Source organism: Danio rerio, chromosome 19 (assembly GCF_049306965.1).
Source record: "Danio rerio strain Tuebingen ecotype United States chromosome 19, GRCz12tu, whole genome shotgun sequence".
NCBI classification, from domain to species: Eukaryota; Metazoa; Chordata; class Actinopteri; order Cypriniformes; family Danionidae; genus Danio; species Danio rerio.
Genome location: NC_133194.1, coordinates 6,178,410 through 6,191,754, shown reverse-complemented (window position 1 = coordinate 6,191,754; position 13,345 = coordinate 6,178,410). Strand labels below are relative to the sequence as shown.

Genomic DNA, 13,345 nt, shown 5'->3' with positions numbered 1-13,345 from the left:
AACATTTGAACACAAACAACATGTTAAAGTTAATTTAATTGTACATTGAAAACAATACACTCTGAATCAACTTTCAAAGTTTTTCTCAAAGTATAATTCAATTGGATTGGATTCTAACTAAAATGTAATTTAATCCAAATCACAAATATTTATTGTGGTCATGAAAAAAAAACATTTGCACAAAGTAAAAATATTGGTTAATAAAAAGACAATAAATATATTTTACTTTCGTACTTTAGTCTCTTTTTGTAATCTTACATATAATTTTCTTTTAGTAACCTAATGAATTACTGTATGATTAAAATAAATTATGTTTGCTCCTTATTTAAATTGAGCTAAAACAATCCAATTCCTCAGTTTTTTGGGGACAACTTAATTGTTTTATGTTTAATTCAATTAAATTAGTAAAAACTACTAAATTAACTAAATTCCTTCATGTTGCAACACAAATCGATTGTGTAAAACACAGCATTTTTATGTGTAATTTATTAAAGCTAAATTTATCAATTACCGTCATATTGACGTGGTTGCGAATGAAAAACTTATTTTAATATTAATCAAAAACATTTATCCTGCCCAAGAAAAAAAATATACATGGACTTAAATGTGAAATATTGTTTTGAATTTATTGAATTACTTTGGTCAACTTAAAATCAAGTTGGGAATCAGTGCTTTTGAAAACACTGTCGGTTGGGTTTAGGCAAGGAGATGGTCAGGTCAATATTTTTATTTTATAAATTTATAATTTATAAGTCTAATAATATAATATAATACAATATAACATAATTTAGTATAATATAATTTAATATAATATAAAATAATAAGATAAAATATAATATAACACAATATAATGACACTTTAATATAATATAATATAACATAACATAATACAATATAATATAACTTAATATAATATAACATAATATAATATAACTTAATATAATATAATATAATATAATATAACATAAAATAATATAATATAGTATAATATAATATAATATAATATAATATAACTTAATATAATATAATATAATATAACATAATATAATATAATATAACATAATACAATATAATATAATATAATATAATATAATATAACTTAATATAATATAATGTAATATAATATAATATAACATAAAAAATATAATATAATATAACTTAATATAATATAATGTAATATAATATAACATAAAATAATATAATATAACTTAATATAATATAACATAATATAATATAACTTAATATAATATAATATAATATAACTTAATATAATATAATATAATATAATATAATATAACATAATATAATATAATATAACTTAATATAATATAATGTAATATAATATAATATAACATAAAAAATATAATATAATATAACTTAATATAATATAATGTAATATAATATAACATAACATAATATAATATAACTTAATATAATATAACATAATATAATATAACTTAATATAATATAATATAATATAATATAATATAATATAATATAATATAATATAATATAATATAATATAACATAAAATAATATAATATAATATAATATAACTTAATATAATATAATATAATATAACATAATATAATATAATATAACATAATACAATATAATATAATATAATATAACTTAATATAATATAATGTAATATAATATAATATAAAAATATAATATAATATAACTTAATATAATATAATGTAATATAATATAACATAAAATAATATAATATAACTTAATATAATATAATATAATATAATATAATATAATATAATATAATATAACTTAATATAATATAATATAACATAATATAATATAATATAACATAATATAACATAAAATAATATAATATAACTTAATATAATATAATATAATATAATATAATATAATATAATATAACATAATATAATATAATATAATATAACATAATACAATATAATATAATATAATATAATATAACTTAATATAATATAATGTAATATAATATAATATAACTTAATATAATATAATGTAATATAATATAACATAAAATAATATAATATAATATAATATAATATAATATAATATAATATAATATAACTTAATATAATATAATATAACATAATATAATATAACTTAATATAATATAATATAACTTAATATAATATAATATAACATAATATAACGTAAAATAATATAATATAATATAATATAACTTAATATAATATAACATAATATAACATTATATAATATTATTTATCATAATAAAATATAATGTTAATATAACATAAACTATTATAATATAATGTAATATTATATAATTTAAAATAATATAAAATAAAATAATATAACATAACATAACATAACATATCATAGCATAATATAATATAATAATTACTACAAGAGTATGTGTATTTCAGTTTGCCCCATCTGTTTTATTCCCCCGCATTAGCCTGAAATAATCCCGCATCGATTATTTCATCAGGCCTAAAGGAGTCTCCTGCTCTTTGATTCCGCCTAAAACAAACTACAGTTCCCTAGTTATGATGGGGAACGTGGGCCAGTTACGCGCTGCGGAGACGCACAGTACAGCAAGCGAGCGGGATGGGGGAGGGGCAGCAGGTAAAGTGAGACGGATGCGCGTGCGCAGAAGATCCCCAGCCCTCTGCATCGCTCCCCTCCCCCCACCTCTCTTTTTTTTTTGCAGCATCAGTACCGCGTTCGGAATCGCATTCGTGTGCTGGAGTCAGAGCGCGCTGCGGGGCATCACTGCACCGCCACGGAGGACACACCACCACCATCACACAACCAGGAACAGGGAAAAGGGGGAAAAGGCGTGAAATAGCGCAGAGAGGAGACAGAAGAAACAGGGCGGCCTTTTTTTTCCCCCCAAATCACCTGCTACATCTGTGGGAAATTAAAACAGGAGCCAGACATTTGCCAAGCATAAAAACACGAACGCAGCGGACATCTCAAGAGATATTTTTGGCCAGCACGGCGGGGAAAAATGAAGGATCGCACGCAGGAACTACGAAGTGTAAGTCTGCTGCTTTTATCGCTCATCTCCTCCCATATTCTCCGTCTCCTCACCGCAACCGGGCGTCAGCAGCTGACATCTCACTGCTGCTCGCTCACGGTTCAGCATTTACGGGGATGTGCACGGAATTTTCCCGCGATCTCACATCCTCATACTCCTTATTTCTCCTTTCTTCTTGATGCAGTTACTCAATCAAATCGCGGATATACTACGTGTTTAATAGCCGCTCTCACTCCCGCACCCTTCCATGTGCGATGGATCGATTTATCGATCAAATCTGGTTATATGGCGTAATTTGCGAAATGAGCCCCCCTACATTAACATGCATACAAACAGACCACCTTTGATACATGTCGCCCAGGAGTGTGATCTATCTACTGCTGCTGCGGATAGTTAGCCAGTATCCATACACTGACACGCACCATCCCAATATCTAATTCTATGATCACCGCATGATCAATAATTAATACAGATCTTTATGTTTTATTTTATTTTATTTTAAAACGGATATAACACTGGTTCTCCTTTGGTACACCTTAAATTTGCCTTCTGCACCAGGGAATTTTGAGTATCTCCAGCTAAAGCTGCATCCCCGATGCATGTACATCTTCATCGGACGCATTTTAATCGCTGGGTGTGATGTGCGATTATTGCAGCACGCATTGTTCCGTTCTTAGCCCCTATATTAGGCATGAAAGGATGTAATATTGTTGCTTGTATCGCTCAATTGAGCTAAAGCAATGCAACATGGCCGCCAAATTATTTCTATTTGTAGTCGCGACGGTATAGCGGCTTAATCATTTATTTATTTATTTATTTTTCCATAATATCGAAGGTGGGCCTTGAGGCTTTAATGCGTCGCCCAACCTCCACGAATTTTCCGTCGCCAGAGATCAATGAAATATCGTAAAGGAAACGCCTGAACCCAGTGCACTGCACTCATCAGTGTGCGCGCGCGCGCGTGGTGCGCTTGGGGGGTTATAAGACAGATAAGTAGTGCATTAACATGTTTGTATAAATAAATAGATAACTTCACAACTCAAGCCATCTTCATCAACTCAAAGTCATTAGTGCAAAACTCGGACCGGAATCCGTCCAAGACTTCCCTTATTCCCCTCGGAGAAGCGGAGCATCTGATATCAGCCGTGGCTTATCAGACGCAATGTAGAAATGTAATCTACAGATAATTGGATTTACAGAATTCGCAATTATACGTGATGCGCGTGCACCATATCCTCCCCAAAGCCGAGCACGCTCGCTGTATCCTCCGCCGCCTGCGCTTTAAAACACACATCCATCATTAGTCTTGCTTCTAAAGGTGTTAATAGCTCAACGCGAATCTGATGCGACATGATTGGGCAATAATCACATTTTATGTAATCGTCAACATCACTGTGACGTATTGGTCGCGCGGTGAGGGAAGCGTACGGGTTGCTTGGACTGTGGGCGTGCGCAGGGCGAGCGTGTCTGTGCATAGCGGAGACGAGCAAGGATAAATCAGACAGAATTCATTGACCTTGCCCCCCTTTCTGGATTGGGTTTCGTTTGTGTGTAGGGGAAGGGATCTGACATTAAATGAATGAGTGAGATTGAATGGCGTAATTGCAGGCTTGTCGTGGAAGCGAGGTGGAGATGCAGCATTGTTCCACAGTGGCCAAAGCAAACCTGGGATAAAAATTTCACATCAAACACTGAAGATTTATGACTTTAATCGGCTACTCCAACGAAGATGTCACCTCAACTGCGCCGTTCACATAATTAGTATACTTAATTTCTTACGATTGCAGTGATAGCGGCCAAAAAGAGACCCACAGAGGATTGAACGGAATATCAATGGCAAATCATTAGGTGTACATAATAAAGCTATGGAGTCATGCAGGAGAAAATGGCACTATTGCATTAAGTATATATTTAATTATATGTATATATATATATATATATATATATATATATATATATATATATATATATATATATATATATATATATATATATCTTTTTTGAATATTTTCTAAACGATGTTAAATAGAGCAAGGAAATTTTCACAATTTGTCTGATAATATTTGTTCTTCTGGAGAAAGCTTTATTTGTTTTCTTTTGGCTAGAATAAAAGCAGTTTTTATTTTTATTTTTAAAAACATTTTAGGGACTAAATTAATAGCCCCTTTAAGCTAATTTTTTTTTTCGATGGTCTCAAGAACAAACCATCGTTATACAATAACTTGCCTAATTACCCTAACCTGCCTAGTTAACCTTATTATTAAGCCTTTAAATGTCACTTCAAGATATATAGAAGTGTCTTGAAAAAGATCTAGTAAAATATTATTTACTGTCCTTATGGTAAAGATAAAATAAAACAGTTATTAGAGATGAGTTGTTATAACTATTATGTTTAGAATGTGTTGAAAAAAAATCTTCTCTCAATTAAACAGAAATTGGGGAAAAAACTAAACAGGGTGGCAATTAATTCAGGGTGGCTAATAATTCTGACTTCAACTATATATATATATATATATATATATATATATATATATATATATATATATATATATATATATATATATATAACAATTAAAACAGATATTAGCATAAATATAGATGTTTTTATGAGCGTTTTGATGTTTCAATAAATGTTATAGCTGAAATATAGCCAAAAATATATAAGAGGCAAACGTTCCCCATCCAGCCTGCTCTGTCGCAAAAAGTCATGCCTTCTTTGATCATTTTTGTTGCCATGTTTATTGGGTTTGTCAGGTATCAACATATATTAATTATAACCTTATAACTATATTACACTATAAAACTACCCTACAAAAATGCTGGGTTCTACACAAATCCTTCATGTTGGCTCAACACAAATCTATTAAGTTCATTTTTACAAGTTCAAGTGGATTGGACATAAAACAATTAAGTTGTTGCCAAAAAAACCTAATAATTGTGCTGTTTCAACTAATTTTAAGTAAAAAGCATTAAAAGGGATTTTTATGACGGCATCTCCACTAATATATGTTTCTGATGCAAACATCTAATATGGATCTGTGGTGAGTTTCCTAAACAACGATGCACCTCGTGACTGAACTATCATAGTACGATGCATCGTTTGGGGAAAGAACGACGTAGTTATGGATGTTTCCCAAAACCAAAAGTTCAAAAACAAAAGTTTCTTTATCGCAGATCCGTTTAAATCACGTTAGTTATATCGTAAAACGCCTATAATAAAGCTCTAACTGGGGCGGAGCAACAACTTCTTTAGAGAAGAACCCCATAATTTCTTTGTGCAAACTATATTGTTTTACACGCACGCGCATTTAAAATAAAATCCATTATCAGTTTTGATAAAGACATGCACTCATTTTCCATATTAATTGAAATATATGTATATGTCACATATTTAATATTCTATTCCAAAACATAAAATCACTTACAAAAAGCTAACACGCATGCTGGTCTCATATATAAATCATATAAAGAAATAAACAATGAGGCTATTAATTAAGAAATTAAACTTTATATTTATTAGGAAATGAAAAAAAAATCAATTAATACTTTAATAACAGTAACATTAATAATAATGATGATGATGATGATTATTATTATTATTATTATTATTAAGTAGGATATTGTTTATTTAGTTTTTATTTTTTGAAAAGTCTACTTACTTAATTTGACACATGTAAACCACTGCAGAAATGTTGTAACCCAGTAGTTATCAAACTCTTTTCATCAATTACCACCTCGGAAAAAAAATTGTCTCTTCAAGTACCACCATAATGAGCAGCATTGAAATAGAGTAGCCTAGTAGGCCCAGGAAAGCAGCTACAACTCTGTACATTTCCAAAAATAGGCAGATTAATTCCTACTGTTTTATTGTTTAAATTCCTATTTATTTTTGTCAGCCACTTTAAACATTATAAATAGTTGAATATTAACACTATATTTAAAAAATAAATAAATAAAAATAACAAAAACAAACCAAACACGTTTATAACACACCAAACATTTATATTAAAATTTGCTTTTAAACGTTAAAAATGACAGGTTACTGTTTTTAAAAGCTAGGAACAAAAATCTGTACTTAAATGTAAAGTATTAACATGTAGTAGCCTATTTATCAACACCTACAAATGTTGCCTGGACCTCATAAAAATAGGCTATATGTCCTCATATTCATATATAAAATAATTTTTGAAAGATTTTTAAATATATGTAGCATTTACATTTGACATTTAATTCCTCCACATACCACTAGAAGGAAGCCTGCGTAGCACTAGTGGTACACGTACCACAGTTTGAGAACCACTGTTCTAACCAACAGGCTTGTGTCATATACAGTACAGATACTTAATAAATAACCTACTATAAATTAAAAGCATTAGCGTATGCTATGTTTTTTGTTTTCACAAGCTTTGGAGATGTAATGTAAATTCCGCTTTTAAATAATAGGTCACCTAAAGCTTTCATCATCAGCCACGGCTGTGTTCAAAATGACATCAATGTTTTCAAAGTGCACTGTGAAGGCACCGCAATTGTAAAGATGAAGATCGCTAAAACTGAACTGTAAAAATACTTTGAAAGCAAATTACATCTAAGAGAGATGACCTTAACGCTTTTTTTTAATGTTAGAATGTTCTAAATGAATAGGGCATAGGGGGAATCACTGAATAGAACACAACCAGGAACTATGTTTCTAACTACAGCTCCAGAGGTGTAGTTGCAAACATACAAGTTCATTGGAAAGACGGATTTGGGAAACGGCAAATCAACAAACTACGTTTTGTAACAACCGAACTTGCGACCTTAGTTGGCTAACGATGGTTTTCGTAAATGCACCCCTGTACGAGATGCATAATATTTTGAGATCTGCGATCCAATATTATGCGTAACACTAAACTGATAGTTCTATATCCGAAAAATTTACAGCAAGGAAGTATTTTCACATGATGACTGCGTCTTTTGAAAAGCAGACACATTTTATGTCAGCATTTGGAAGCGGTACAGAGCAAGCAGGCAATAAATGTAATTAAAAAGTGTTTTATTTGGATCAAAAAGCTGATTCTGAAGATGCACAACACATTACTGTGCTTCACTGTGCCCTGTAATGTCCTTGAGAGGGGCAAGGTTGAACGTCTGTGTCTCTCAGCCTTTCTCTCTGTCTTTTCCTGCCTCTCAGCTAACAGGCTTCAGGGGTGAACTCATGTTTAAGACTTCTAAAATAAATTGGCAAAACATAATGAGGCATTTGTCAGTGCTGGTTTTATGTTCCAAAGCCAAAAAAAGCGAGGCTCAAATAAATGAAGACAGCATTTCTGAGCGAATGATAACTTCAGAAAGAAGTCAGATGAGGAACATGTCAGCCTGTCGTGTAGACACTTTTCGCCAGACTCCTGCTAAAAGCCGGAATAAGTCAGAATTGGTAACAAGATATTCCTGGATGTCGAAGCTTGTTAGTTTGGGCTCCATGTTTGAAATATTAATGCATAGAGAATATTAAATGCTAAGCTGAATATCAAAACCTCATGTTTAATCATATGACCGCACTGTTGAACTTTTCTCAATCAGTTGAATTTAGGACATGGCTTGCAGGAATGTTTTGTAAATTTCAGTTATAGTTGCCTAATGAATGAGCAAGAATGTTGCTAGCATATATTTATTTGATGTTGAGCGCATCAAACAAGAAAGCAGAACAGCTTGAAAATTGTATGCACATAAATAAGAACTAACTAATTAAGACCCCAATTAATATTGGTGTTGGAAGACATGCAACACAGGCTCATTGTGGATATGTACCCCTGTCTACATTTTTGGAGAGCACAAATCATAGGCGTTGCTAGGTCTATTTTAGGGAGGCTGTAGCCTCCCTATTTTTCTACTCAGCCTCCTAAAACTTTTGCGATAAGTAACTAAATGATCCTGTCGGTCTCCTTTAAATTTGATATGAAAACGGCGGCAGAATTCGGCTCCTCCCCAGCTTTTGTTTTTCATTTGATCAAACCTCAGCTGTGCAGAGCAAGAGAACAAGTGTGTCTTAATCGATATTTTTATATAATATTTGCTTATTTTTTGCTACAGATACACTTGTTTCATTTGTACCCCAAAGTCATGGAGGAGCAATCGGGCTTCCTTGGTGTTCAGCTCATCCCCACGACTGTTTCGTCTTGCGAAAAAATGTTTTTTTAACATTTGTTTATTTGTATTTCAAAAGGAGCGACCATATAATCCTGATCATGACGTGTGTTAGCCTGTACGTTGAAAAATATATATTTATATTTATGCCATTTAATTAGAAAAGCAGCAGTTTATTTATTTAATACATGGAAACAAAAATATACTTGAATATAGAAAGTGGTTTTTCCTTTTTTTGAGCCTATTTGGCTCATTCAGAACTCAAATGGCTTTGCCTATCTACAGAATACAGTGGAATACTGCTAGTTTAGCGTAAAACCCTTCTATATTAGACAAACATTTTAAGTGTATTACTAATAAATGTATTAATAAATGTAATATTAGACTTAATAATAATATATATATATATATATATATATATATATATATATATATATATATATATATATATATATATATATATATATATATATATATATATATATATATATATATATAAAAGCCTCATAAGGAGCTGAGCCCCCCTAAAATCAAAATCCTAAAATTACCCCTGGTGCCCGCCCACGGCTTCTGTTTCTTTTTGTGCTACCAGCTGACCCATTACCTCCATGTGGATAGACTTTCTGGTGTTACTAGTTTACCCAGTAGCCCGTTGCATATGACAAACCAAAAGCAAAATAAATCAAATCAAATAAATAAACAACAGGCTGAAAACGTGGTGAAATCACGCGGCCTCGACGGCTTTTCTTATTCTGGATTGCTGCTGCAAACACTATCGGTTGGGTTTATGGACGTGGGTGGGTGGGTCAATTTGTTGACAGCAAGCTGGCCTGGTCAGCTGAATTGTATATTGCACCCTCTGCTGGATTTATAAATCAAATCAAATCAAATCAAGTCACTTTTATTCACACATCATCAGCCGCACGTGTGTTTTGATGAGAGAAAACCTTAGCTTATACGAGAAGAGGACGCGCAAGACAAATTTGAAATTATCAAAAAGTGTACACAGCGACCTCTGGTGGATTTGCAAAAACAAAAACTTCGAGCAGAAGTACCTCTGGTCATGTATTTCACTGTCCCCGGGAATGTAGACATGGGTACGTTTCCGCAATGAGCCTGGCTTGCAGACATTGGCTGTTGTTGAGTGATACGTTTTTTTCTGACTATGTTTTACAATTAAAATGAAGCGATATCATGCGATTTAGTGGCTAATTCGTATTCAGTTTAGCATTCTCATTGGTGCATTCTAGTATGATTAGCTAATCCTCAAATAAAAGGAAGGCTTATGTGTTTGGAGGTGTTTCCATATTAATTAAATCGGATGAAATTGTATACATTTTCTGACAATACACAAAACACGTTACGTTTCCTCGTCAGATCGCACTGGATATCCTGATAGAAACGCAGGTGTGATCTGACCTGAAACTGGCAACCTAATATTTAATTTACTCAGAAGCGCCAGGAAGGCAAAGATTATGTGACATCACACACTGTATCTTGCCCAGATTTGTCCAGAAAAGGAGAGGTCAGACACATTGTGTTAAGTGATACTAAACAAGTGCTAATAGAAGACAATATAATCAGCCGCACTAATCTGACTATAGACTGAATGTCCATTAAAGTAAAATCAATTTCAGAAACTGCATTTCTTCCAGTTATTGTGCTGCAAATAAATAAAAAAATAATAATATAAATAAATAAATAAAAGCATTTAAAAAATTAAATAAAAGCCATTTTGTATTAGACATATATGATACATTTTGAAAAAAAATTAAGAAATTATTTGAATATAAAATAAAGAAAAACAATGCAGATATGACCTCTTTTTGATGTTTGCACCTGTGTTTATGTCCAAGCCATCTTTGCTACAGCATATCAGTAGATTTACATAAAAACAATGTGACACTTTAAAGTAACAATTAAGTAACAATTTTTAAGTAACTTTTAAGTAACAATTCACACTATTTACCACTGGCTTATTATCTGCCGATTATTGAAATAGTAATAGTTTAATAGCACTTATATATTGATTCATTCATTTTCTTTTCGGCTTAGTCCCTTTGTTAATCTGGGGTCGACACAGTGGAATGAACCGCCAACTTATCCAGCACATGTTTTACGCAGAGGATGCTCTTCCAGCTGCAACCCATTCTTGGGAAACAACCATACACTTTTATTCACACACATACACTACAGACTTGTATGTCTGTATTTCTGCTTACCGAATTCACCTATAGTGCATGTCTTTGGACTTGTGGGGGAAACCGGAGCACCCGGAGGAAACCCACGCAAACCGGGGGAGAACATGCAAACTCCACACAGAAACACCAACTGACCCAGCCGAGGCTCGAACCAGCGACCTTCTTGCTGTGAGGTGACATCACTACCTACTGTGCCACCGTGTCGCCCAGCACTTATATAGTATGATCTTATTTTGCATCGCTAATCCAATACCTAAACCCAACGTCTACCTGCTAATTAGTAGTTTATTGAGCTAAAAGTCTTACTTAATGGTCTGTTAATAGCGTAAATTTTACATTATCAGTAGATTTATATAAATAACAATGTAACACTTTAGTTTAAGTAACAATTTGCATAATTAGTTCTGGATTATTACCTGCTTATTACTAAACTATTACCTGCTTATTAGCACTTATATAGTATGATCTTATTTGACATCCCTAATCCAATCCCTAAGCCCAACTATCACCTGCTAATTAGTAGTGATGGTGAAATGAAGCTTTCTGAACCAGTGAAGCGCTCGACTCAATTGTATCGGAAAAAGGTTCGTTACTCGAAGCTTTCTAAATCAGAGCTCGGTGAGGACCTCTTCTGGTTAAAGTGTGGGAAAGCACTGTGTTGCCATAATGTCAAATGTTCACAACTGACCAACTCATTCATGTAGTAATACAACAACAGCAATATACACAAACTACTCAATTACTGTAGTTTTTACACAAGATATATTACATTACACAACTGATGACTGTAGTAAAATCCAAGGTATTCAAAAGTTTATCATAATACAATAAGTCCTGCTCCATGCGGGGATCGAACCAGCGATTCCTGTATGGGAGGCAAGTGCTCTAGGAGGAGGCTATGTAAATGATGCTTCAGAGGCGCACTCGCCAGATAGTCTCTGTTAAACACAATACTGGTTTCCTTTAAAGATAGTTGTAAAAAAAATACGCTAATACACTTTAGTATGGTTCAAAACCTTTTTATTAAAAATTACTATTGTATTTTAGTTTAATTACTGGTGTGAGACAGGTGCAGTGCTTTGAAACAGTACAAATGTATGTAATCGACGCCTAATCTTTTGCTATACACTTTACTATGAGGGTGTTTAAACCTTTGAATCAAAATTCGAAGCAGTCAAGTGGGTATAAGCGAAAATGAAGCTTCGGACATCACTGATCACGTGATGATGGCAAAACGAATCAAGCTCCAGTACACTGCTTCACTGCGAGATGTATCGTTTTTTTGATACATGGTTCGAAGCCTCGGCGCACAACGTCACATCACTACTAATTAGAAGTTTATTAAGCAAAAAGTGTTGGTTATTGGTCTGTTAATAGCGTAAATTGCACATTATCAGTAGATTTATGTAAATTTCAATGTAACACGGTAGTTTAAGCAACAATTCATACCATTTACTACTGCATTTATACCTGCCTATTAAGATATTACCTTTTAATTACCATTCATCAAGTATGCTCTTATTTGACATCCCTAAACCCAGCTATTACCTACTAACAATTATTAAGCAGCTAATTAGTAGTTTAATTAGAAAATGGTTTGTTAGTAGCGTGAATTGTACATTAAAATAAAGTGTGACCAAAACGAGTCATGTTATGCTGCAGTTTATTTAGAGATTTGACTAGCACAGACGCACCTCAATCAGGTCCTCAACGGACCAGAGGAAGCATAGTACTTAATCTAATGAACTTAAAAGGTTTCTTGAGTGAGCACACTTGCTAAATGGAGACAGAAAGTGAGTGCTGTATAAGACAGATTGTCAATATATATGTTTTTTTTTTGTCTACAGAAGTATTGCCTAAATCACTTTGGCCTTATTTACCCCTAAATATAATGTTTTAAAGGGGACCTATTACGCAAAAGTCACTTTCATAAGAGGTTTAAATAGCTGTGTGGAAAAAGTGTGTGAATATAGCCAGCTTCTAATGGTAAATATGCATTCATTTTA

The 13,345-nt window shown here is 32.1% G+C and overlaps 1 protein-coding gene across 1 annotated transcript in view; it reads left to right on the top strand.

Annotated features, from left to right (window-relative positions):
* Positions 1 to 2,985: 2,985 nt before the first annotated feature.
* The window catches only part of stx1b (syntaxin 1B), a 91,207-nt gene continuing 80,847 nt past the window's right edge, over positions 2,986 to 13,345 (top strand). Inside the window, 1 exon segment of the mRNA NM_131523.1 lies at positions 2,986 to 3,015. Coding sequence (NP_571598.1) covers positions 2,986 to 3,015 — 30 coding nt within the window.